General features: G+C 47.3%; 2 protein-coding genes across 8 annotated transcripts in view; one reads left to right on the forward strand and one right to left on the reverse strand.

The window, feature by feature from the left end:
* Window positions 1–1,863: 1,863 nt before the first annotated feature.
* On the reverse strand, window positions 1,864–22,625 carry LYRM9 (LYR motif containing 9). Of its 4 annotated transcripts, none has more exons than XM_039720856.1 (5): window positions 22,492–22,625; window positions 14,316–14,388; window positions 3,206–3,425; window positions 2,555–2,647; window positions 1,864–2,115 (listed from the first exon to the last, which is right to left on the reverse strand). In XM_039720856.1, exons 2-5 carry the CDS (start codon window positions 14,318–14,320, stop codon window positions 2,098–2,100), a joined length of 336 nt encoding a protein of 111 aa, XP_039576790.1. In that variant the 5' UTR covers window positions 14,321–14,388; window positions 22,492–22,625; the 3' UTR covers window positions 1,864–2,097. The 4 variants fall into 4 exon arrangements, with proteins under 4 accessions (XP_039576790.1, XP_039576792.1, XP_039576793.1 ...); XM_039720858.1 differs by having other exon boundaries at window positions 3,206–3,435; XM_039720859.1 differs by lacking the exon at window positions 22,492–22,625 and adding an exon at window positions 21,997–22,455 and having other exon boundaries at window positions 3,206–3,435.
* Window positions 22,626–22,745: 120 nt separating this feature from the next.
* The window catches only part of NLK (nemo like kinase), a 36,730-nt gene continuing 32,004 nt past the window's right edge, over window positions 22,746–27,471 (forward strand). For 2 of the 4 annotated variants that reach the window (XM_039720851.1, XM_039720848.1), the window contains exon 1: window positions 23,016–24,141. In XM_039720851.1, the coding sequence (XP_039576785.1) occupies window positions 23,684–24,141 (458 nt within the window). In that variant the 5' untranslated portion in view covers window positions 23,016–23,683. Of the gene's footprint in view, window positions 22,859–23,015; window positions 24,142–27,471 lie in introns of those variants that run through there. The other 2 variants (XM_039720849.1, XM_039720850.1) reach the window with 2 other exon arrangements.

Here is a 27,471-nt window from a genome sequence, read left to right on the forward strand (position 1 = left end):
TCCAGGTGAATTACTACTACCAAAACATTTAGTTATGATGTCTCCTGCCTCACCAACCATGTTCCCTGTCTGCACCCTACTGAGAATTGAATGCTTTATCACTTTCCCCACCTTAAAATTCACAGATCCTGGTCCTCCATATCAATTACATCTACCATACCTTTGGTCTGATGCTCCCACATCCCAGCTGGCACCTCAGACATCTGGAGCTGCAGACAAGCCATGGCTGTACCTTCCAGCTCCATGGTCCTTCCCCTCTTGAACTAGCCATAAATTAAATAACAGGCATGTAAGAATGATTTAAACACATGCAATTATCCTTTTTGGAACTGAACAAAATATCACATCTCACACTACCAAAAGTCAACTAAAGCCATAGAGGGGTGTGATCACTCACATTTAAAGCTCAGGAAACTGCCATGCTTCCATGCTTCCATACACTGTTAATCCCACTAAGTCTGAGCGTTTTTAATCACTATTGCAGTGACACAAAATTCAGTGCATCTCTGTGCTACAGACCACACACAGAGAACAGGCCTGGAGAACAGCACAGGTCACCTGTTTGCTGGTCTTGATCAGATGAGCACATTCAGAGAGCTTCTACCAAAAATGCTTGAGGTTTTTTATTAGTGTTCAGGATCATAATGGATATTCCTTGTCAACTGCCAAGGTTGAAGTTTTCTGTGCTCTAACTTGCACAAAATTATTTTGCAAGTTTAAACCAGAATGGCTGCAATTTAAAAAAATGTACCCAGGTAGAAAGACAAGTGGCTTTCCTCACATGGAGAAACACCTACTCTTTTGAGACAGTCTATTATCTTCCTGCTTTATCTGAAGTTAAGCAGAAGGCTGGCTCCAGCATAATACTGAGTATCATCTGGTGCAGAAAAGGATTTGAGGAGGAGAAATAAAGGAGGTAGAGAGACAAGATGAGAACAGCATTAAGGAATAGGTAAAACAAAGATGACAAAAGTTAAGGGTGCATAAGGGTGACGTGAAAGATACGTGAGCAGAGACAGTGGCGGAGGCAGAGGGAAGTGTAACAGAGAGCAGGAATTGCAGGAGGGTTAGCAGAGGAAAGGGGTGTTTTTGATACAGCACTTTGGGCTTCAGCGGCAGCCCCATTTCTGGCGCGGCGCTGCCAAACTCCGCTGGCCCACGGCGAGCCCGGCCCCGGCCCTTGGTGCCCTGCCCTCGGCACAGCGGCACCGCCACCTGCGGGCGGCCCGCGGCAACTGCAGCGGGCACGGCTGGGATCCCCCGGGAAACCCGGCCCGGGCACGGCTGGGATCCCCCGGGAAACCCGGCCCGGGCACGGCTGGGATCCCTCGGGAAACCCGGCCCGGGCACGGCTGGGATCCCCCGGGAAACCCGGCCCGGGCACGGCTGGGATCCCTCGGGAAACCCGGCCCGGGCACGGCTGGGATCCCTCGGGAAACCCGGCCCGGGCATGGCTGGGATCCCTCGGGAAACACAGCCCGGGCACGGCTGGGATCCCTCGGGAAACCCGGCCCGGGCACAGCGCGGGCACGGCTGAGATCCCTCGGGAAACCCGGCCTGGCACGGGCGGGAAGGGCTGCGCCACAGGGACACGGACTCCCTGCCCAAAGGACATTCATTGAGTGCTGCAGTGAAGCCTCGGCGCTGCAGAGCATCGCACGGGGCACAGACCCGGCTCAGCAGCACTCTGACAGCAGCCACCGTCCCAGCAGAGTGCCAGTGTCACACACACAGAGGATGAACCCAGTCCCCAAACGCACGGGGACTGATGCAGGGGAACCTTGTCCCCACACAACAAGCGTTACCACGCACTGCTAGGGGTGATCCAGGCCCAACAGTATCATGGAATAAGTTACACAAATGTTAGGCAAGCTTGGGCTTTAACTTACAAGTCTGTGATTATACAAAGTAATTTACAAAGTTCAATTTCTTCAGAAATATTAATTTAGCTTCATGACATCCCAGTGAAATGTAAATCATTGTATTTATATTATCCAAGACAAAACTTCAGGCAATAATTCCAATACAGTACTGGGCTTGACTGTAAGTCCTCTAAGGATCTTTACCAATGTCCTCCTTGGTTTCATCCTTCCTCTTCTACTTCTGGTTTTTATACTGAAAAAAAAAAAAAAGATTTTTTTTTGTGGAAAAGAGCACATAACTAAGTAAAAGTTAATACCAATAAGAATTTACAACTCTTCTTCATGATCCACATAAATTTGTGTCCATTTTCTTTAAGTTAGATTGAAATTTGGGAGGCTTTCCCTTTGGAGTATAAAACAATAGATCAGGCACAGTTATTGACTAGATTGTACCTGCTGCTAAAATATCATAATCTGGGACTAATCTGTGCTCACTCCTGTAACAATTCTCATTTGGATTTCATGGACTGGCAGAGAGAAGGACTTAACAGTCACTTAGTAAATTAAATCACAGATATTTAGAGAGAAAGTTGAACTTTTGACTTCATTATACACCATTCAGAACTTGCTTTCCAATGTTTTCTTCTTTGTTCTGAACTGAAACCAAAATGCAGACAATCCGAGGCGCTTACTTTATTCATCACCCAGTCAGCATCTTCAATGGCTCTCTTAATGATCTGCTGGATTCGCTCAGGATCGTCTTCATCAGCATGGACTTTGAAACTCTGCAACATTCCAACAACACAACGGTTGTCAAAATAAAGACAGCATTTAGATCTCAGAAAAATATTTGTTGCAAATAAACTGATGGTCTAAAAAGGTAAAACTAGTAACATCCTCTTTCCATAACAAATCTGGTCATATGGAATTTCACGTTAAGTGTCTTACTCCTTTCATACATAAACAACAAAACCCCAGAGAACTTCAATTCAAAACAATTTAAATTGTCAGGTATGTTAAAATAGAAAGAGGACAACGGGTATGATCAAAGGCATGAAATTACTTCCATATGAAGAATAGAATATGAACAGCCAGATGAGATTTCCCCCAATGGGGGGATATACAAATGACTGACACGGAACCAGTAGGTTTCACCATAAAATATGTGTTTATGGTGTTAGTAATGACTGTTCACTCTCTTGACTAACACAGAAATTAGAGACGAAAGCCAAGAAGAACAGGTTTCAGACTGAAAGCAAAGGAAAAGAAGCGGTCCCGCACCCACCCGCACGCAGCCCCGCGGTCCCGCTAAGGTGTCGGGCTGCAGGGAGCAGGGCACGCACCTGGCGGATGGCGTGCCGGTAGTGCTGCCGGACGGGCCCCGCGGGCAGGCGGCGGCAGCAGCGCAGCAGGTACCGGTACAGCTGCAGCGAGCTGCGCACCAGCTCGGCCCCGGGCAGCGGCGGCATCCCGGCCAGCGGCCCGCAGCACAGCGAGCCACGGCAGCGCCGAGCCACAGCACACAGCCTGCACGGGCCGGCACACCGGGCTGGGCAGCAGCACCTGCGGAGACCTCAGAACAAACCCCAGTGAGAACCTGCTGTTTCTGGGCAGACAGACGGGGGTGGCCTGCTGTCCTGCTCAGGGGAGCACAGCACTGAGTGAGCAGCTCACTCCAGGGATGGGGACAGCCCCAGTGTTTCACAGGCAGACTGCCAGGGTGACTTGTGGTGAGTACCCAGACCTGTGCCACAGCCCACAGCCAGCATCCTTAAAGCCCTTCAAACTTCCAGTGCTTTCCTCCAGCATCCCTAGGAGTTCATCACATGGTGTCTTTTTGGAATAAGGACGCTCATAATGGCTACAAATGGTGCTGGAATTTAACAGTATTTCCTATTTTGTCATTCTGTCAAGAATTTCAAGGCTTCAGCTGGAAACAACATGGATAAATACAGGAGAAGAGAGACAGAAACATTGTTACGTTTGAAATCTTACATGGATTGGTAACAGCAACAGGAAAAGAACAAATCTCCCAAGTTTCACTTCCATAACTATATTTATATGTCGTAACAGTAAGTCCATCCAAGTCCTATAAAGTGCTAATCAAAGACTGTAAATGCCTTGTCATTTAACAGATGGTTGCCATCTGCAAAGAACTAAATTAACATTTGGAAAAAGGCACTTTTTACATCATTACTCTTAAGGATGAAGATAATAAATAAACAACTGAATAATGAAGTAGGTGCAAGCCATTGTTTTAGCACCCATTGTGATACCTACTCGTTACTTGAAATATTTTTTTCCTTTTTCTTAAGTAATTTAAGTCCTTTAGCCAAATGTATTTCAGAGTACATCACGACATGTACTATTACATGTCTGGGCTGTATATTTGCACAGACTAAATCTTGTTACAGTGGGGAAAATCTCTTCTCCATGCACCTATAAATGCTCATCATAATGGGATCCAAATACCACCAAGCTTCAACACATTCATCTCTTGTTTTCTTCCAATGTTTTTTTTCTGTAAAATATCCTTTTCTCTTTGCAGTGAAACCTATGCTGGGCATCAACTCCATGCATTTTTGGTTTGGATTCATTTCACTTTGGCACTCAGGTAGGGGAGGTGATTACATGCCCGACAGTCAGCTGAGAGATCCCTGATTCCCCTTCAAGCAGCACAAAGACAAGCAGCTCCACAATGTGACTCCTAACACATAGACTGAATTACTCCCTGCCCTTCTCCCCATGAGAGAGAGAAGCTTTTATCATCCACTACAGAAAACTGGAACTTGTAGTTGGATTCAAATTGATCTGAACCCAAATTTAACTTTGCACACAAGTTTTTTTGGCTATATTCTTGGCTGGTAAGAATTTGTATAATTCCACTGACCCTAAGAACCCAACCCTGCATTTCACATATTCCCACTTAATACACTGAAACATCCCAAAATTCAATACAGATCCCAAAATACACTTTGGGACCAGAGCCAATTTGTGAAGTTGTTTCTAGGCTTTGATGTGTAAACTCATCATATGTCACTGTGCTCTAATTAAACCTAAGTGGTGCAATAGATTTCCTGTCACAAATGCAAAGATCCCTCATGTGCTGGGACTGTCCAGGACAGCTTGCTCCAGCACACAGAAAGCAGCTCTGGGAGAGAGGAAGGAACCAGTCATGGAAACATATGGATATGGAAAGATGAAGCTGATCAATAGAATTGAAAATGGTTCACTATAGATAATTAGGAATTTTCCACTGCAGTAATTTTTCATAGGAAAATGATGAGCTGTTGAATTCAAATTGTGTGATAAATACATTTGCATGGATGAATTTTTTTCATCCTTTGCCTTTCATAAATACTGGACTTTCTAAAAGGTTTGAAGATGGAAATTTTCACCCCACCTATTATCAAACTTAAACTCCTATGAGGCTCTCATATTCAAATTTAAAAACCAAACCACTTGAGTTCTGACAGATTCATAGCTCCAAAAATGCTACAAATGCTGTGATGTGGACAAGCTTCACAGGGAAGTTTATCACAAAGATCTATGTTTTTCTTAGGATGTAACTTCATCCACTGAAAACTTCACTGGAAATTTACCACAGCACATGGGAAACTTCATGGCTGTTTTGGTAAAGTGGCTATTTAATAAGAAATAATCTCATGACCTGCCCATTGTTAAGTTCTGAGATACTGATGCCCTGTACAAGCACACCTGACAACAGGTAATGCTACACCCTGATGCACTGGAATGCAATCACAGCCTCTGCTGTGATTTGCCCCCTTCTTGGCACAAAAAGGACAATGAAGCACAGTAAGAATCTGCACTGTTGCCTTTTGTTCGGAAAACATCTCCTCTCGAATCCTACAAATGTTACCAGTTTTATCTGCCACGCAAAAACCCTCAACTTCACAAAAACTGGCTATAATCCTGACTAATAATGTAAATCTCCCTCTGATAACTTAAATATCGTGCACAGCACAACAAACAAACTATCTACACCAAGAACTGTTGAGTCAGAAATAAAATAATCCGCTAATTGTGCTTTTCTGGAATGGATGACTGTATAATGTCCTAATCAGAAGGCTGAAATCACATTTGCATTTAGATAAAGCCCCGTTCACAAAGAGACAAGTATAAAAGGAGACACTGAGACTATTGTGGCATTTCTCTGCATTGCATAATCATTTACATTCCTGATAATGATATTCAGATAGTGAAGCAAAGGCTGACCAAAGCCAATTAATCTTCACTCTGCCTTAGCAGGTTTGGCAATCGAGCCCGTGCACAGCAGAACCCTGATGAAGCTCATGCTATGCCACTGCTCTCAGGTTTTTTTTTTCTGCTACTGTGTTTTTCAAGCAAATCCCCACAGTTCAACAGTCATGATCCCAATCCCTCCGAAGTAGTTAAGCAGCCACCAAAGCTGGGCTCCAGAGACTAGGAGTGTTAATTAAAGGACTGCAGAGTTACCTGAGCTGTTGCTGTTTACAGGGTGGCTCCTCCTTCCTGCTCAGCCCTCTCCCCCAGTATACTGGCTAGAGATGTGTTTTACCACTTTGAAGTATTACACCCTCAGAAGTCTCAACTCAGGAATTTATGATTCCCCATCCTTATCAAACCTCATGATCTCAGGAAAAATAAGAATGCCAAAATAACAAAGGAATTTGAAGCCTTTTGAACCCTCTTTAACTATAAAACATCTCAGTTCATGTTGTGCCATCAGTCCAGGAGGGCACCCAGGTGCACTGCTGCTACCCAGAAGGTTCCTCCTTGGTCACATCCATGCTCCCTTCCAGGTTTCCCAGACTGAGCTGTGATCCAGCCCCGAGTGGCTGCAGCAGGGGCAGGACTCCCACCCTGGGACACAGCTCCATCACTGCTCGTGACACTGCCACACCTGCCCTCAGTCCCCAGCGGGCCACGGCAGCGCCTGGCACGCCCAGGGCAGCGAGAGGGGCTCTGGTGCCGCGGCACACAGCCAGTGTGTGCCGATCGCTTCTGACCGGCCGGGCCGGCACTGTCGGGGTTTTGTCCTCTCCAAACACGGGCTGCAAAGTCCCCTTGCGGCAGGGATGGCAGCTGTCTGTCTGTCTGTCCGTCTGTCTGTCCTGCCTGCTGGCGGCACTGAGAGCCCAGCCCTGAGCGTGGGTGAGCACGGACAATGGTGCCGTCAGCCCCAGCAGCCGCACGGCGCTGGCTCCCACCGCGATTTGATGCGATCGCTTCTGACCGGCCGGGCCGGCACTGTCGGGGTTTTGTCCTCTCCAAACACGGGCTGCAAAGTCCCCTTGCGGCAGGGATGGCAGCCAGGCCTGCTCTCTTCTATTTCTGCTCCTCTCCCCTTTATGCTGCGATTGATGCACGAGGCAGAAGCAATGTCAGGTGGCTCTGCAGAACAATTCGGGGGGCACAGCCCTGCGGTGTAAAGTTTGCTTCACACGATATTTGTAGAGCACATGAAAGGTTAAGAACTGGCAAATGACAGATCCTGAAGATCTCTTTGTTGACAAGGAATCACCTCTGCTTGGACACCCTCCATGCAGTCCTACAGCATCAGGATCAGGCCTAATGATATTCAACAATGTCACCACTTTAGAAATATAAAATCTAATAAATTATAAATATAAATACAAAATATGGAATTGTAATTTATAAAACTGGAGAATGACCAAGAGTGCTAGAGCTGGGCATAATGACTACTTGTATAAATTAACCAAAGCCACGGGGCAGATGTCTTACCTTACAGCCTGGTTTGGTATCACACAGCACAGACATGCAATACTGCAAATAAAACACTCAGGCTTTTGCAATCCTACACCAATGAGGAAACATGCTGCCCATGCTGAGGCCAGATTACCTTGTTCTGTATAATTAATAAGCATGATCAGACTAATTAGAGTAACATTCTTTGGTGCATACTCACTAGTGAGGACAGGAACCTTCCTGGTTTAGGTGCAATTTAAACTTCTCCAATTTTTTCTCCTAAAAATCATTATCTCAGCTTAAAGGAAATTCTCAAAAGCACAGTCTCAAAAGAACTTTTTCTTCTCAGCTCTGAATTGCTCAGTACAACTGCTGTTAAAATTAATCTTGTCCACAGTGGCCAAATCTGTACGTATTTACCTTTGGGATCATGCCTGAATAGGAATTGAGTTATCAACTTTAAGCCAAAACTGCCTGATCATTCCTTTCTTGTAAATATTGTATTTTTAAATGATCCAATGCTTAGTTCCAGTTCAGCAATTGTGATTTTCCCAACTACTTCATGTCAGTTAGTGCACCAGCTTTCTGGCCGAGGCTGTATCACCTTCTGAAACATCCAAATGGGCACCAAATAAGCTGCCACAACTGTTCTTGACAGACAGATACCCAGCTGGCATGGAAGTGCCTTTGAAGGGCAAAACCATGCAGTCTGATTAATGACCACATTAACTCTATGGACTATGGCTCAGACAAGCATGGGAAAAATAGTAAGGCTTACATAAGGTTTTGTAGTGGTTTCTCACTGTTCAGGAAGGACTGAAATTGGTTAAAGTTTATTTTACCATTATTTTTTAACATATGTTTACTTTGCTCATGTAATTCAACTTTATGATTTTTTCAAGAAAAAGTCAAGACAGTAAAACAAGGAGCAGTCAGTGCAGAAAGAGCTCCTCTTAGGAAAGTACAAGAGTTGACAAACTCGTAAAGGTGGAGAGTCAGAATTTCAAACAGCAAAAGAAGTCACTGTGATTCACACTATTGATTTAAGAACATTTGGTTTTTTAAACCAAAAATACCTAACATACTCCTTTGAGCCTTCCTTTAGTGCAAACACCCCACCCAGCCTACAGGAATAAACCCAGTGCAGTGTGACCTCCTTTTCCTGCTGCCCCAGCACATCCCTTCCAGCCCTGGCTGTGCACGTAATCCCGGCATGGTGATGATGGGGCTTGTGTCCTGCCCTGGGATCTACACCTCATCCTGGAGTGCCCTTCCCAACTCACATTATCCTTCACAGCAGTGTCAGGAACAACTCAATGTCTATTATTCCAAATCCACACCTGCTGGAATCTAGCATCTGCCAATCCTTCACTCTCAATCACAGTAATAATCCGAGCCAACCCCTTTCCTGGCATAAACCCTGTCTGTGGTGGAATTAAACCACGGATGAATTTGACCCACCACATCCTGAGCACAACCCACGTTCCTGGGAGCAGTGTTTATAGGCAGCAGCATTACAGGATGTGTAAGTCTGGGGCCTTTAGCCTCTTAGGGGGATTGGCCCAGCTCACTAATCAGGGATTGTTTCCATACCAACAGCTAATCAGGGGCAGATTCTGCCATGTCTTTGGGACACTTCTGAGCCCTTAAAGCCACAGCTCAAGTTTTCCCCAAAACTTCACTGTCAGTCTCCAAGGCCTAGTGCAGCTCAAAGGGAATCCAAGGAAAAGGAAGGTGAGGGCAGTGAGAAGGGAACCCCGCAGGACATCTGCTCTCGGTGGTCCAGGGCTCACTCGTGACTGATGACACACAACACACAACTCTATTGAGTAACTACACTCATTTAGAGCTCTGGCAGAGATGAAGGGGGGTGAGAGAGAACTCTTTTCCTTTGCATTTATCAATACTCATCTGAGCCAATGAGCATGGCAGGACAATTCTGAGTGGCAAAAGCATTTGATGGAAATGGAGCTGCCTTAGGTTTCACCCATGATTCTGGTTTGTTTACAAGTGGTGAAACCTCAGGAGAAGGGGGATAAAAGCTTTGGTTCAGTTGAAGTCCTGGTGGTAACCTCCAGTGCTAATAATTAACTCAATTATGCTGAATTAATTTGATATAATTATCGGTGATGAAGCAGAGACAGCGACCCAGAGAAACTTTGAGAGACAGGAAGAACAGTAGTCTTAACAATACAAAATACCCTATAAATAGCATCTTTTTTTCCCCCCAAACTGAGCCAAAGACACAAAATGAGTTATTACAGTCATCTGGCTTCACTCAACCCTCCAAATTACCCCTGTGCCCAGACAAATAGCTGTGAAATCCAGCAAGTGCACTAGAATTACAGCAGGCCCTGACGAATTTGACATAGCACTCAGCACAAGCGTCTGTCCCCATCCAATTACCTAAACAATGAAGATTTAATAATACATTTAAGAGAGCCACAATGCTTCTCCTTTAACTGAAGATGTTAATTAAGAACACTGTTCTGTTGTACTGTTGTCAGTTGGGTGGATTTTTTTTGAGGAACAATCTGGAGGATGCTGCTTATGGAGTCTTTTCATTTGATCTGCAGTTTTTATCTAGTATTTTCAGACTTATTCAGTTCAAAACAAACAAACCCCAACTATAAAAACCAAACATCTATCTTTTTCCTCCCCCATTTAATATTTCTGTGATTTGCTTTGAAAGAGTATTACAGAAATGCCTTCCTTGCTGTGAAAATACACACATTTTTACTGAGGGTTTTTTAATGCTTATGTGTTTAAAAAGAAAAGAAAATGTCAGTGGAAGCAAAAATCAGATGTGGCTAAGTCTTGGGAAGTGGGCTAAATGACAATGAAATCCAAGGAATTCTATGCAAATTAATGCTGCAAGCAGCACCAGGATGTCTCAGGCCGTGCCCTGCTGCCCCCCTGCAGGAAGCAGCCCTGGACAGCTGCAGGGTCAGACAAGGCCTTCAGCACCGGGGCCAGCAGGGCACAGCACCCGGGCCCAGCAGGGCACAGCACCGGGGGCCAGCAGGGCACAGCACCCGGGCCCAGCAGGGCACAGCACCGGGGGCCAGCAGGGCACAGCACCCGGGCCCAGCAGGGCACAGCACCGGGGGCCAGCAGGGCACAGCACCCGGGCCCAGCAGGGCACAGCACCGGGGGCCAGCAGGGCACAGCACCCGGGCCCAGCAGGGCACAGCACCGGGGGCCAGCAGGGCACAGCACCCGGGCCCAGCAGGGCACAGCACCGGGGGCCAGCAGGGCACAGCACCCGGGCCCAGCAGGGCACAGCACCGGGGGCCAGCAGGGCACAGCACCCGGGCCCAGCAGGGCACAGCACCGGGGGCCAGCAGGGCACAGCACCCGGGCCCAGCAGGGCACAGCACCCCAGCCCAGCAGGGCACAGCACTGGGGCCCAGCAGGGCACAGCACCCCAGCCGAAAAGGGCACAGCACCGGGGGCCAGCAGGGCACAGCACCCCAGCCCAGCAGGGCACAGCACCCGGGCAGGACAGAGCCCACGGCTGTCCCTGCCCTGTGCAGCTGCAAAGCCCCAGGTAAACTTCCCTTCCCTTGCCCTCTTCCCCTCCAGAGGCACTGTGTGCATGGAGTTAGCGCTACGGACCTGCCTCTTGTGAGGAATTTAACAACCATTCTGTTTAACGTTTCACAGTCCTGCAGGACCAGTGACACCCAGCCATGGAGACCGGCTGCCTTTGCTCTCTGGCTTCAGCCTGAAATGCTGCTTGACTCACCCCTGTCACCATGCTGTAAATACACAAGCTTCCGCATTTTTATTATCCTTGGTGACAAGAATAAAAATATTACCTCTATCATCACCAATTGCTTCTGAGGAGAGATTCCAAGTGCTTAGATGTAAGAAATGAATAATATTTTTCCAATTTGCTAAGTAGGTGCTGCTCACACACCCCCAGATCACTTCCTCCCTGAGTTCTGCTGGTTCTCAAACACAGCTGATCTTTCAGAACTCGATTTAATTGCCACCAGGCTCTGATCAGACTCATCAGTTCAAAGCAAGCTCCATTACATCCATAATTTATGCATTTGATTTCAACAGATCCTTTTGTGCCCAATACTGAGGGGGCAAAAAGCGTTTTCCATGAGGAAGATGCTAATGTTTTCTAAAGAACAAATTTTAAAAAATATTATTTCTGCAGAGACACTACATTTTCAAGTGGTGTGAGGGATTTTTCAAAGGCTCCGACACTTATCTGGACAGCCACTCAAATTCTGTCTATGCCTCTTTCCTACAGTCTTTCGTTTGGAGAGCTGAGCTACTGCTGCATGGGGAGACACCCTCGGGAAAGGGCAGGCACAGGCTGCAGGGAAGCACAGCTCCTCCTCCAGCCAGCACACAGGCTCGAGCTGTGGGCTTGCACAGCCCAAAGCACCCCGTGCCCAGCTGACACACGAGGGTGTGTGTGCAAGTGAGGAGCTCAGCATCCCTCCCTGCCAGCACCCTGCCTCCCCCAGAACTCCCTCTGCCCACCCCAGCCCGGCTCTGCCGTCACTGCCTTCATTTTCCCTTTCATGGACTTTTGCTTGAAAAAGCATCACTGCCTCGATTGTCTATTTTCAGCCTGTATTTAAGAAAACCCTTTGGTTCCATTTGTAGCCACATCCTGTCTCAGCCTCCCCCTCTTTTTGTTCCTAAATATAAGGCTGATGCAATTTGATGTGACATGACAAAATAGCACATTTGCATTGGCAGAAACTTTCTCTCAGCAGCAGTAATTAAAGGGAGTAGATGAGACATTGCTGAAATTGGTGTTTATTTAGCCTGGAAATAAAAGGCTTCAAGATGTCTTGAGAGGGATGTTCAAGTGTGTCACGACCATGAAACTCATCAATGAGTGCCACCTTCTACAGGCTTCTTTCTGACAAAGAAATGGTCACTCAAACAGTGTCATTGATTTAAAGAGAGTAAAAAAACAAATCAGAGTTCTGTACACTATACTCCTAACCTGTGAAAATTATTTCCTGTGTTTCTTGGGATTATAAATAGTACCAGGACACTTGTGGTTCCATGTAAGACAAGGCCAGTCAGTCTCTAACTTTAGAGCACAGGCTCTAAACATGAGAAGAAAACCAAGATCTCATTGACCACAGTGAGAATTAGGCACTTAAATATCTGAAGTTTTGATCTGAGATGCAACAGCAGAGGACAGGACTCACCTTCACTTACAACACAGACTTTTAATAATTGTCAAAGACAGAAATCCAGAAACAGCAGCCTGAGTCCTGTAAGGTCAACAGGATTCACACTACAGATTAAAATTAATCTACAAAACTCATGAAATAATTTAGTGTGCCTAGTTTTGCTGAACAGATGCATAGCAAATACCTGACAGGGTCAGGTAATGTCAGCTTTCTGTACTCTGCTCCATTATTGATGACAGCAGTAGAACACAGTAGTGGAAGAAGAGCAATATTTAGAAGTTGTGGGGGTTTTCTTGATATTTAGAAGGTAAATTTAGTTTACTTAATCCATATGAAGAATTCAGGGAAAGGTTTGGTAGCTGTTCCACAGGCCACAGGATTTAGCAGACATAATATGGCTTCAAGTGAAACTTCCTGCTCAGGAGCATCTTCCCTCTCCTTGTGCACACAAGGCTATTCTTTCAAACCCATCTGTGATCAGCTCAAAACCGGCAGCCCACGTTTCGAGCAGGCTCGTTTCCATCCTAACACAGATGGCACCAAGAACAGGGCAGGCCAGAAAAAAATCAGTTTGCATATTATGCTTCAGTTTTTATGGGTCAGATTACCATTCAAAGCCATCAAAATGGCAACCCATATGTGATGTGTCTGCCATCGGAACTGAAGTGATACACCACCAAAATCTTAACAGGGTTGGTTAGACAGCATTTGATTAACCATTGACTAAACTCTGATATTTAAAAGTAAAGACATTTTTCTTCCCAAGAATTTTTTTACTCTGACAGATCAATAAAATTGCTTTGGTGAGTCAATAAGGAAAAGACATTTTGCCGTCTTCATCCCTGAACAACTGCATCGGCGCGGCTCTCTTGGCAGAAGGGAGCTCAGCTTCTATGCCAAACATTCGCCTCCTCCGTGAGCCAGGTGCAGATGTTGGCTATGGCATCTGCTCCAACTTCTTTGTTCTACAAGCCAGAAAATTGTTCCCACAGCTTTGGGGAGAAAATGGGGATCTGAAGAGCTCTTTGCATGCTTTCATTGGTGTAAGAACATCAGATGTTTTAAAGACACCCTCGCAGAAATTAGAAATGTGTCATTCCCCCCACTTGTGACAATTAACCCACAGACAACCGTGTCCTATGGATGCCAAAGGGATGCTGCAACAAGGTCAAAGCCATGGCATTCTGTTCCCAGTCTCCTAGCCACCCTCTGCCTCCCTGCAGTGCCAGCTACAGCCCATTCCCTGCTCTAGGGAGCGCATTGTCCCAGATGCTCCAAAGACTCTGCTGCCACAGGCTCAGGTTCTAAAGTGGGCAGGCCTCTTCTGGGAGAAGTCTACTGAATAGTAAAAGGTATTGGAAACATCCCACTATGTTATCATGGCACCTGGAACTCAGCTGCCATGCTGACTGACAGCCAGGGCCACCACCCCGTGTCACTGCCAATGGGAACATTCTTCATCCACCAGTTTTTTCAGCCCTCTAGCTTCTCTACATGATATTTTGGTTGATGCTGATACGGGTGCATATTCTCAACCAGATACAAGACACACAACAAAAAATTCACTTACAGCATCCACAGTAGAGGAACTTTAATTATCTTCACAGATTAGGCCTGTCCAAGTCCAAAAGTAAGCCAGAGACCTGCAGAGAAGAATCAATTTTCATTATCTGTTTCTCCTCAACTCGCTACTTGAAGTGCCATTAATAAAGAAGTGCTGAGAAGCCCATCCACAGCTCAATTTATCCCTATGGGAGCTTTCATTTTCGTCTGACCAGTCACATCAGACATGAATGTATGGCTTTAACATGAACAGGTGGTTGCTTTCAGTCATCTGCTCTGAAAAGCTTTAAAAAATATACCCTACAAAAAGATTTAAGTAGAGAGAAATTCTGACTGAGGAGAACTGACCCTTCAGTTTTTTCTGATAAGAGTTGCTGGAGGTAAGAAAGCATTTACCTCCTTTAAAGAGCCACAGTTTCTCACACTCAGAACTCTGTACAATGACATAATAGTTACTTTACAGCATTCTCCATACAAATAACTGGTTTGGATCCAGGCAATAACAGACAGCACACAAGAAACTGCATCAAGCACCTGGGCCCAGAAAGCTTTCCAAACCTACTCCAAATACACCCAGCTGAGCTTTGGGAACACAATAAAACAGGATCAGTTGCTCTGTTTCATTGTTCAGTGACAAACAGTGCTTAAGGTCTAACTTGAATTTCCACTTAGTGTCTTAAAGGAAAGTTCATGTCAAACTTGAGGTTCCTTTGTGCTGCCAAAGTGTGTAAAGAGCACTGATGTAAATGTGAACTACACCCCTGACACGGTTACTAACTGGTATAAGTTAGTTAAAGCCAATAATCTCCAACTTGCTGCCCTATTTTTATCTACTAAAAGCCCAGTGCCTTCTTGTGATCCTCCAGTGCAAAGCTGACCTGCACTCAATCCCTTCTGTGCTTCAGATTGGTGACAAGATTTCTGCACGTTTGTATGCCACCTTCCAACAGCTGCAGCCTTGAACAATGGCTGCATGATACTGTTGATTTTATACAACCTTTAAAAACAGATAATAAAAATTCTAGTGTGCCCCTAAAACGTATTTCAGAAAAACAGGCTTACTTTCCATGCACAGACATATTTCCAAGCAAAACTTGGGAACCCATCTTCATTCACATCTATGATGCAGCAACAATATTGCTGTTCAATTTCTTACTTATCCCGTATCATACATGCTCGTCATATCCAAAAGGAATACAGAAATGCTACCTGTAAAGTCTTTACACTTGATTAAAGTGATTGGTAATAATTTACTGAAGGTAAGCAGGTATAAATCTGCTGTTTCTAGCACACTAAAACTTATTTATCCATTTGTGTTTATGGAAATTTGTTTCAGTGGGCACAGATCAAAGCCACACACACACACACATTATTTTTCAGAGGTCTGCTGCCAATGTTTGTTCATGGAGTGATGAATCCCATTTATTGCATTACATCCCTGTAATGTATGCCACAACTCTGCTTCCCACTGGAGTGAGAACAGGACCAGGAGCAGAATCAACTGCCCTGCTCACACCTTTCCTCCCCAGCACAAACTGGTCGGCTTCTACTGGGAGAAACATTTCCATAACAATCTGACCAGACTGCTCCCGCGTTTGTTTGCAGTGAAAGAGTTAATATCTGTGACCCAAATATGGAGACCCATTTTAAACTTGCTGAAAATTGCTTTTTAATCCTAGCTCTCGAGGATTTCCTTTGAAACCATCTGCCATGCACGCTGGGTACTCTTTCCCTGTATGTATGCAGGATTACTATAATATGGATTCTTTTGTGTAACTTAATACATTTCAGCATATTAAAAAATTAGTTGAAATTCCCATTCTTTTCTGATTTCAAGTGCCATAAAAATGACTGTAGAAGTCAAAACCATTGACAAGTTCATGGCAAAGCCAGCACCCATATTTATCTTATTTACTGCAGTATTTACCTCGCAATTCTAATATTTAGTCAGTCTGACACTGGCTGGGTTTAAGGAATAGTTATGAGTTATTAGTATAACTAATACACATGCTTCAAATCAAGTTGAAGAATTTTGCTGGATAGGAATGGATTTAATCATGTGCTTTACCATGCTTAAATTTCCCATGCTTACTTTCAAGTCTGGAAGACACAACATCATAATGATTAGAGATCAGAAAATGCTTCCTAATATTATTTCAGATCTATTGCCCAGCTTTTTCTATTTTCTTGCTATGAACCTTTATGCAATTGTATTTTCATAGTACATATACTGAAGAGAAAGAAAAACGTCACACTTGTAAATAAACTGAATTTTAAGACTGGCACATGCAACTATGTATATTTTAGCAAATATCCAAAACTTAACCTAGAGAAAGTATATTGCTTACTGTCACAATAATCACAGCCAGAGTGATTGAAAATAGCAAACATTCAGCAAGCTAGATTTAGAATCAATTTATTGAATCAGTCTATAAAGAAAAAAAAATCTAAATCCCAGCACAATTATCAAGCATCTTCAGAGTGAAATACTTTTTAAAAAATGTGATTTCCCTGCAAATATTCTGAGAAGAGAAAATAAAGACAATTATTTGCATAGGTTTAATCACATAATGTGACACTGATATTTCAGGAGCCAGACAGCTGACAGCCTGTGAACTTCTTTGTTCCACATAAACACATCTCAGAGCACCAAACCTGTGCCTGGGCTTCCTGCGCAGCCCTGGCTGCTCGCTCACACGATTCATTTCCCAGCCAGTCACCCAGGAGCTAATGCAAGAGAGCGGCAATGCAGAACCCCCCTCCAAACCAAAGGAGGATCCCATTGCCTTTGATGCCTTTTCCCTGGGAAGGAGCTGTGTTAGATGGGATAAAAAAATACACACAATAGATCTACAGATGCTGGAAGAATGTAGAGAGGAAAAAACAAGCAAATAATTTTGTTTCAGCAGTAACAGATGTTGAAGCATCATCCTTCATTTTAATACAATACTACTCATAAAGTGAAGGGGGGACAGAATCAATGCCCAATTACCCAGTTTTTTTAGGGTTTCCATTTTAATGAGCTTCCTGGATGATTCTGTCCTTTTAATTTTCCTCTTCTAATAATCCTATCAAGTTAGTTTTGTCTAAAACATCAGCAAAAAGAAAATCAGCTGTCTAACAAAATCCTAAAATTGCTGGTAGCAGGTTCTTAAAAATGACACGTTATACATCATTTACTTCTGTATAAATGCAGAGCAATTCCCAAGATCCTACAGCACTGCTGGGATTAGACTTGAGTGACTGAAAACAGCCTCATGTCCCGACACATCTGCTAATGGGAACGGATAGAAACAGACTAACAGTGCAATGGCATTTGCAGATAGATCAGTGCTGAAAAAACAACCGAATGCAGAACAAATAGATTAAAGCCACCTTTCTGTGGCTAAGGGAGGGATTAGGGGAAGCCTGGCCTGCATTCCAGCTGCAGACTAACCTGCTTTCCTGCCAGACCGCATCTGCCATCCTTTACCAGCAGGGCAGTGACTCCCACGTGCCACCTGGGCAGCCATGGGAGGGCTGGTGACACCGGGGGTGGCCACGGGGCACTCTGCAGCCAGACAGCACGCACAGCTCACAGCCCCGAGCTCACCAGGACAGCCCTGCACACCCTCTGCAGAGCAGCAGTGCCCGGCCTCGCAGGCAAGGACAGGGCAAGCACGAGCTCCAGAGATGGCACCCAGACCTCTAAACAAAAAAAAGTAAAGACAAACCCCCAACAGCCACAACTGTTTACACAGCAGCTTTTTACAACCCACTGGTCCCCCACTACCACAGGAATTAGTGATGCAGAACTAACTGATACAAATCTCCTGAGGGGAGAGTTGCTGCTGGTTATCTCAAGATGAGAAATTTAGTCCAGAAGGATAAATTGGACAGACAGCTGAAAAGCTTTAGTTCTCCTGGTAGGAAAGGAATTGATCTGATAAAGAAAGCCCTTAAAGAGATATTATTATGTCAAAAAAACAGAACTTTTTGCCTGGAGAGGAGGAAGAGGAAGTAGCCTGCTTCTCTCCCCTCTCCAAAACCCATCATTTAGGGATGCTGCTCACACAAGGACAAGTGCCTTGTGGTGATGCTTTCAATTCTGCACCTTCTAGGGAAGATAGCACACTGTGGAGTTATTTTAAGAACATCTCATTCACAAAGGTCTCCAATTCCGTCTTCAGAGACAGAGACGATTTTCTTGCTGCTTCAACATCTTTACTGGCTTGACATTTGCTTCAGAGGGAATTCATTTGCTGTTCCAACATCAGAATGGAGCAAGAGCAGCTGCCAGGAGAGGGATAAAAGGAAACACTGTCGACAAAGAGCAGCAGGGTCATTTCTGGTGCAAAGAAAAATAGAACAGAGAGAACCGCAGAACTGACACTTTCTCCAGAAAGCAGCAGGGGATAAAGATGTCCCCTCTGCCTCCTGCAACTGGTGTTTAGGAAGGGACTAAACAATCAGGCTTAAGTTCATAAATGACTAATTATTACAAACCAACTGTAAGCCCCTGAGCATTCCCACTTGAAGCCAAGTTCATGCTTAAATGCTGCAGTCAGGAAAGAACTCAGCAAGTCCTTCAGAAATCTCCCAAGAAAACACTTCAGGTTAGAAGCTCTGCCTGTTGGCCTGACTGACAGCCTCAGCACAGGTCACCTGCTCGGCTGGATTACTCGAATCTTTTCCCTCTATCTTATTAAAGTGTTGCCCTGAGCAGGGCAGGGATTTGTCCCTCATTCCACAACACAAGCAGACCCTGCCCTCCTCCTAGATGAAGGAATATTGCCATCCCTTCAAAAGCTAAGACAGAAACCTTTATACATAACTAAAACAAAATATTCCTTTCCCTGCTCCTCTCTGAATTTTGTTAATGGAGGAATTTATTCTTTTCCAGTTTCATGGAGAAAAGGTTTTAAAGACAAAAACTCTGGAAAATTATTCCTTGTAAGAAAAGGGCTAACACACTCGAACAGCAATTTTAATCCCTTGGTATTTCGTGTATATGCTTATTCTGTTGCACGTTAGGATCACGCTTTATTTGGAGCGTGGTATTTATCTGACTAACCAAACCTGCTCAGATTCACAGGCATGAGCACCATGTTTCTGACACCTTAAGGGCTCCAGCATCAGGATTTATGAATTAAATATTTCCAGGGTGTTGCAGAACACTGAGGACTGTATCTGCAGAGTGTTATATCAGGGTATGTGTGGGCTTGTCAAACACCCACATGATAAATTATCAATAGTGCAGCTCAGAGCACCCCTTTTGTGGATCAGAGACAAATCTGTGCATTTTATTATGCTTTGTTCCACTTAATGTTATTTTTTTCTGCATTAAAGGTTCACAAAACCCTACATGCCTAAATGCTGAAGGACATTCATACACAACACATGATCGAAAGCCTTATTCTAACATTTCAAGTCCTGTTTTCAAAGCTAGCTCATGTGGGACAAGAAAAAAATGCTGACAAGTTATGTCTGGAACTGGACAATTACATTTTATATTGTTCAAGATGATACAATCTTTTGTGTAGAATTTGAAGGTTTAAACCCTGCTGAGGAGCATTAAAGAAACAGGGCTAGCTGATTACAAAGTGTCTGCCATCCCTTGCGTGTATGCAGAGCACTGTCAAAGAGACTGTACCCCTGCAAACCAAGTGTCAAATCCGAGAGGAAAACAAATCTCTCAAGAGTCAGAAAAGACTAAACTTGAAGCTGTGGACTTTCAGAAATGAACAAGTGTGAGCCCTGTGTTTCTGATGCACAGAATTGACTGGTACATGCAGTAACAGACCTCTGCCAAGGAAACAAAGGGTCTTTACGTGAGCATTTTGCAAGTTTCATCTTTTCCTTACTACCCTTCTGTTTTTCCTTACACATGAATCAACCCCAGATCTTGTCCTCCTTCACTTTCACAGCACGAACAGCCTAAAAGCAGTTGAACTGAGAGCTCTGAAGTTTCACAGTGGGACAGAGGCCAGGGACACCAGTAGAGTGTTTAAGAACCCAGTGTGCAAGGCAGATACACTGGTTAGGGTGGGCCACCCAACGCTGGCACCTGACAGAACCCCATCTGGGCACCAAGATAAGTGAGTGCATCCCTCCCCAGGCTTCCCCGCACTGAGCAGGGCTGCTGCAGCTTCCAAGGGCAAACAGAACAGCGTGGCTGCAGCGCTCAGTGCACCTGAAATCAACAGAGTGGGTCCCAGATTTCATGAACACTTTACAGATGGAAGCTGGGGAGTGAGATTTGGAGTGGTCTGGTCAAGGACTGTCAGGAAACACGTGCCAGTGCCAGGACTGCAAACCCTGCACTTCTCCTGCTGCTGAGAATCCACTGACATGATAGCATCTAACAACACTTTCAGGGTACTTCTAAGGCAAGACACCTATTTACCCAGTAAAGTAGCTAAGTGAACAAGCAGCTAAGGTGACACTGTGTGCTTAGACTTGAATCATGGCACTGAGACACTGCTCTGCAAATACACCGAGAACCCAGCTTCCCATACACGTTGTTGGGCCACTGCTCCCTTGTACTACCCGAAAAGGTTTTGCAGAAGAGAAAAAGAAAAGTCCATAATGAAAATGTGTGGGAGAGTTTTAAAAGCCTTCTAGTCCTGCCAACACAGCCCTATGTCCTTCTGTACCAGCTCCCTTCCTTCTCCCCCACACACCTCCCCAGGGCCAAGGGGAGCAGAAACCAGGAGAACCCTTGGGGTGTGCTGTATTCAGACCCAGCTCGTTATCAGCTCCAACAGAAACCTCAACCAGACAGCTACAAACGCGAGTTCTGAGTAAGTATTCTGTCTCTTCTTCCAATAGGTAATATAAAATGGCTCTAAACCAAAATTTGCCTTTTTTTTTCTTTTTTTTTTTTTTTAAAGTGTGGTCTCTGTTTTTCAAATGGTGACATGACAGTAAAACTCTGATTAATTCCAGACTGGACTATTAGTAACCGTATTTCCAGGGATATACAGTGATATATATCCCTGTTGTTAAAGCAACAGGGACAGCTTTAACAAAGGAACCCATCTTCAGTCCTGCAAGATTTTCTTGATTACTTGCAAAGATTTTCTTGATTACATTCTCAAAGAGCGGGCAAAAATCACCCAAACCCCATTGTTATAAAGTATCCCCAAAGTACCAAACCCATTCCTGCACAGATTTTGCGCTGAGGTTCTGGGAATCACAGCAGGCTGTCCCATTCACGCTGTCTCGTCCTCCCCCTGCAGAGGAGCCCGATGCTGCCCAGTTTTCAGAGAGGAACAGAAAGGACGTTTGGCAGGAGTGCACCTGCAGGGATGTGCTGGGAGCACCTCAGCCTGCAGCTGTCCTGCCACGGCTCTGCTGGGCCCCACACCGGAGCCAGGGCCAGCGAGGAGCAGCCCCTGCCAGCCCCGCACTGCTCCTTCAGTACCTGAAGGAACCTCCTCATCACCCTCAGGTAATTTAACTCTGCCACCGTGGGAAAGGCTCCAGCAACCTGGGAGTTTTCCTGAGGTAAAACTATTAATCAGATATGATTAATACTCACACGAGAAAAGGAAAGGTGTTAGAACTGTTGAGTTTTAGCCCACCCCTGTGTCTGAGGGAACACTGATGCCTTACCCAAAGGCACTGCAGTCCCAAGCGTGCAGACTCATAGCGTGAGGGAACCAAAGCGAGCACCAAAGAATGTTTGGGTGCTGGTTAACACGTACCTCGCGGCGAGCCCCTGAGCACGCTGCAGGGAGCCTCGCAGGGACTGCCTGGGGCGGCGGTGCTGCTGGGAGCACCCACAGCCTCTCACTAGCGCTTTATGTCCCTCTCCTGCCAAGGGCAGCTCACGCGCGGCGTGACACGCTGCTGCCACAGCCCGCTGCCAGCCCCGCACTGCCGCTCTCGGCTCCTCAGAGACTGGAAAAACAGGCCCCGAACCCCACAGAGCCGCACGCCCTCCGCGGGCAGCGCCGTGAGGGGCTGAGGGACCCGAGGGCACCGCGGCCCGGGCGGGAGCGGAGCGGGCACAGGGACACACCGGGAGCGGGCAGCGGGAGGGCACAGGGGCACACCGGGAGCGGGCAGCGGGCCCCGGGAGGGCACAGGGGCACACCGGGAGCCGGCCCTGCCCGCCCTCACGGCACTAGCGCGCGCTGCCCGCCGCCCCCTCAGCGCCCTCAGCGCCCACAGCGACCCCGCGCGCGCCGCGTCCTCACCTCACCCCGCCCCGGCGCGCTATTGGCCCCGTCCGCCGCCCGTCAGCGGAGCTCCTCCGCCCATTGGCCGTTTGCCGCCGGTGGGCGGGCGGAACGGCCGCTTCCTCATCCGTCACGCGGCGCCGCGCTCCGTGATTTGCGGGGCGGCGGCTCCTTCCCCGCCCACCGGCGTCGACCACTGGTGAGGAGAGCTGTCGGTCACGCCGCCGCCCCGCCTCCCGGTGCCATTGGCCCAGTAACCTCTTTTCGGGCTTTCGTTTCTCTTCATTGGCTAATTGGATTAGATGGGCGGCTGCGATTGGGCGAAAAGCGGGCCCCGGGGGCGGGACTTGGCTCAGGAGCAGCGCCCATTGGCCGGCGGCGCGCGGTGAGTGGCAGGGAGGTGAGGGAGGCGGGGCCGCCCGGGGTGAGGGTTGTGTGAGGTGAGGGAATCTCGCGGGGTCTCGGCGGCTCCGGGCGCGGCGGCGCGCGCTGATTGGCCGGCGGGGGTCACGGGGGCGGGGCCGCGCCGCGGTGGAGCCCTTCCCTTCCTCTTTCTGTGTTTATCCTCCCTCAGCCCCCTCGCCCCCCTCTCCTCGCCCTGCGCCCCCCCTTCACTTTCTCTGCGTCCTTGTGTGTGTTTCAGGCCTTCAAGGAAAAGTTGCAAAGTCCCGAGTTGTTGCTGCTGTGAGGGAGCAGGTGCCTGGAAGGAGGGAGCAGGTGTCTGGAAGGAGGGAGCGATGTAGGAGGTGCCCGGGCTCAGGGAGGTTCGGGGGACACATGGAGAGGGTGTGGGAATGGCAGGGCTAGGCTGGCCGGCCCTCGCGGCGTGTTCAGGGCAGAGGCTCCGAGCCCTCCCTCCGGAGGGAAGGGGGATTGATCACGGTGTTTAATTTTTATAACAAGAAAAGCGACAAAAATAACCAAAAGTGAAGGAAAAAACCCACCCCAGCCCCACCCCAGCTGCCCAAGGATGGAGTTGGAGTAGCCAAGCCCGGCTGGATGCTGGGGAAGGGGTTGGCGCCCGCACACATGAAGAGACTCCCCGAGTTGTTTGGCTTCGCGAGGAGATAAGGCCAGTGGAGCTCCATGTTTTTAAAGGTGGGCCGTGTATGATGAAACCCAACTTCTTTTAAAGTGTAGCAGATTTAATTTTTATGGCCAAATGACAGCTTGACCCAGTTGTTATCCAATCAAAGGGCATTTTTTTTGAATGTCTCTTTGTGGCACAACAGCCAACGCAAAAATGATGGCGGCTTACAATGGCGGTACGTCTGCGGCAGCAGCAGGTCACCACCACCACCATCACCACCACCTTCCTCACCTCCCTCCTCCTCACCTCCATCACCACCACCATGCTCAGCACCACCTGCACGCCGGCTCGGCGGCCGCGGTGCACCCCGTGCAGCAGCATGCCTCCTCGGCCGCCGCGGCCGCCGCAGCCGCGGCCGCCGCCGCCGCGATGTTGAACCCCGGGCAGCAGCAGCCGTACTTCCCATCCCCGGCCCCGGGCCAGGCCCCCGGACCGGCTGCAGCAGCCCCAGCTCAGGTACAGGCTGCAGCAGCTGCTGCGGTCAAAGCGCACCATCATCAGCACTCACAACATCCACAGCAGCAACTGGACATTGAGCCGGACAGACCCATCGGATACGGAGCCTTTGGTGTTGTCTGGTGAGTAGAGACAAGAGTGAACCGATGCCTCCTTGTCATTCTTTACCTGGTCATAACCCATCCTTGTTTTTGTCATTTGAATCAGAATACCAGAGAGTTTTTTTGCTGGTTCTTCTCCGTTCTTAGAAAGTTGCTTCGCTTGTTTGCGTTGGCAGAACGAGGTTCCCAGTGGTGAGGAGCCACCTCTGACTAACAGCCCACCCTGCCGTTCTCTTCTGAGACAATGCAGCTTGTTTGTGCCCTTTCTGTGCCTTTAATTAGAGCGTGCAGCTAAGCCGTGCTTCCTAAAATTTCAGGTTAACAAATGAGCATTAGAATATTCATTTTGACCCGGCTTAAGAGTCAGAAATGAAAAGCGTATGAAAATGTCTTCCTTGTGCAGTCACCTGTCAAGATCTTTGTCTCGCGGCGGTTTGACCTGCGGTAGTGCTGTGTGCTACCTAAAACAGCACAGCTGAACTTTGCTCCCCTCTCAAAAATGGAAATGGGATTTCCTGCCTCGCTGTAGCTCTGCCTCCGGCCCTTTTATCCCCCAGCTGCGTTTCAGAGGAGTCTGTCAGCGGAGTGGAATCTCTCCTAATGCATTTTGTGACTACCTTAGAGCCATGTATGTAATTAGTGCCCTTCAGGAGCACCGACACAAAGCTGGCAGCAGTGTATATATATATATATATATATATATATATATATTTGTATGTAAATGTTTGTCAGCGTGCCCTGCTCTGGGAAGCATGAAGGCTGGCAGGGGGTTGTTCTGGAGAGCAGGCGTGTTGCAGTGCACTTCCTGCAGCACGAATGCAAAGTTTGCAGCGTGCAGCTGTGCGCGGTGTCCCAGCCCCCTGCAGCGCTCCCAGCCCAGCCTCTGGGGTGCCCCAGGAGTTTTGCTTTAGGCACTGGCCAGCTGCAGCTTCAGTGAGAGGAGTGGCCGGGTCACCAGCGCACGGAGGCAGAGGGCTCAGCAGGGCAGGCCTCAGGAGAGCAAAACCCCTTCTGCCTGCAGCCCAGCCTGGCAGGTTGGCCACGCGTCACCAGCCCGCTGCTGGTAGCAAAATGGTGCTTCCTGAGAGGCCAAGGGAGCTGCAGCAGCGAGGTGCAGGTCAGTGCTGTGCTTGCTCTCGAGTGCCTGCCCCCAGAGCTGGGCAGTTAATTTAAACGCAGAGTTCTCCCAGTCGGAGGGGAGCTGTTGTGCAGTCAGCACTGCCGTGCTCTGGCTGTGGTACAGCACTCAAAAGTGGGTGTAAAAGAATGAAAACTGACAAGGAATCTGCTGTAAAAAATTATCTGAAGGTATTTCCATCAGTTTCTATATTTTTTAAAGTATGGCATTTTATAACTTAATTTGTTAGAGTCTTTGCTTAAATTTATGTCGTTATGTAAGATCAGCCCTTTTTACCGGTGTTTTGTTTGCCTGTGCATTTCCCAGGTCTTCATTTTCCCAGTTCTGCTCGCCAAAAAGCAGGGTGCAGAGAGAGATCTGCTTCCACAATGTTCAGTAGAATGAAAGGTCACGCTTGCATATTTAAATATAATATCATTAAGAGTGCTGGGGGCAGAAGGGAGGTGTAGAGGAAGGCTCTGACTGCCATCAGGTAGGAAAGACAGTGCCAGAAGCATCCTGCCATCCCGAGCCCTGGGTGCACACCTGCAGCCAGAGCTGCCCCGGGGGACTGTGCCTGCAGAGCTGCAGCTACAGCTTGGCTTGGAGGTAACAGCAGCTTGGGAAAGAGAAAACAACAGAGGGGGAGGGGGTTAGCTAAAAGCAGAAGCTGGGAGCTGGGATCCCTCCGGCAGAGCCGGGGTGCACTGGCCGAGGGTGTCATTGGTGGGAGTGAGTTCCTCTTTGCTCACGTGTGTTTGATTTCAGTGGGCACTGCTCAGCTTTCGGCATTTCATGTTAACTTCTGCTGGTGACTGCAGGCTCAATTTAGGAGCCTGTAAGCAGTAAATAAACTGAATTTTAGTTTCATTCAAAATGTGCAAGAATGCCCACGTAATTGAATTTTAGCTATGTGAGATAAAGTAAACTCTGACCTGAGTATTTATAGTTTGAGGTGACTTGGGCACGAGCAACATGCACTTGGGTTCAGGCATGACACGGGATTCACAAAGCCTGAGTGACTTTGGAAGGAGGATTCATTGTTTCTCAGTATCTTGTCTGGGCATTATTTGTGCTGATAGGTAACTGAAAAGTTTTTATCAGTGCTTCTGAGGGAAATGGATGTTATTCCATCGACAGTTGGGGTATTTGCACAAGACTTTCATCTGCTCTGATGTGTCACTGCTTTGTTTGGGGGGTACAGCTGACCTGCAGCTCAGTTCAGCTCACCAGACGAGCGTGTGGAGTTGCACTTCCCGTTAGCTCACCCAGAGAGATTTTCTCTTGGCAGTTGAATTAGCATTTGTCATTAGTTCATTTGTCTGCTACTCGGTGATGTTTCGGGGTAGCTAATGTGCTGCTGGAGTTTTTCACTCGTGAAGAGCCAGAGCCTGGTGCTTCAGCACTTTGGTTATTAACCCCTGCGGGTGCAGCTGCCCTGGTGTCTGTGCACACAGCCACGTCCTCGCTCAGCTGGGCACCACTGCGGGGAAATCAGCTGTCCCTGGCACAGCATCTGCTCTGCCTGCTGCCCTGGCACGGGGAAGGTGTGCTGAGCAGGGGCAGGTGTGCAGGGACTTTCCCCAGGTCCTGCAGGTTTGTTTCCCCACACTCTGGCTTGGTGAATTGCTGCAAACCCAGTCATGTTCCTCATTTGCCAAAACCAGAGCGATTTGCTCTTGGAGTGTTCCCTGCTCTCATGTTCCTGAAGTGCTGAAAAAATCCAGATTTTAGTGTCAACGACAAGCTCTGTCTGTGCCCTGTGGTTCAGACTGAGTAGGACTGAGTTTTGGAAGTCTTGTGTCTGTTCCAAGAATGAGGAGCTGTCCTTTGGAGGAGTGCTCCCAGTTTTGCTGGGGAGACATGCTGCTGCCATCTGGTGGGATTCCTAAAAAAATAATAATAATGATAATTAAAAAAATGTATCAATTGAACCTGCCAAGGCTGGTAGGTTTGAAAGGAGGGGTGAAGCCTCAGTCCCTGTGCAAGAGGTGCTGGTGCTGTTTCCATGCAGGGTTCCTGAGCCACTGAAGAGGCTCTGCAGGAGGGACATAGGGAATAATGACTCTTGCTGCTGGTTCAAGGTGGTACACTGCTGCTGAAATGTGGAAATGTCCTGTTGGCTGGGGTATATCTACTCCAGTGGGATAGGAGTGTAAGGTGTGCGGGAATTCCACTTGTCTTCCTTGTGTCTCTTAATTTTGAAAAGTTACTGTCGTTCATCAAAAACTGTG

Source organism: Passer montanus, unplaced genomic scaffold (genome assembly GCF_014805655.1).
Source record: "Passer montanus isolate IOZ18808 unplaced genomic scaffold, ASM1480565v1 scaffold44, whole genome shotgun sequence".
Classification (NCBI taxonomy): domain Eukaryota; kingdom Metazoa; phylum Chordata; class Aves; order Passeriformes; family Passeridae; genus Passer; species Passer montanus.

Bases quoted from the DNA above. Each gene is read 5' to 3' on its own strand.
- LYRM9 (XM_039720856.1), bottom strand. The intron at 2,648-3,205 runs GTGCGTGCCCTG...GGAATGTTGCAG, and splicing joins ACCGGCACGCCATCCGCCAG to AGTTTCAAAGTCCATGCTGA.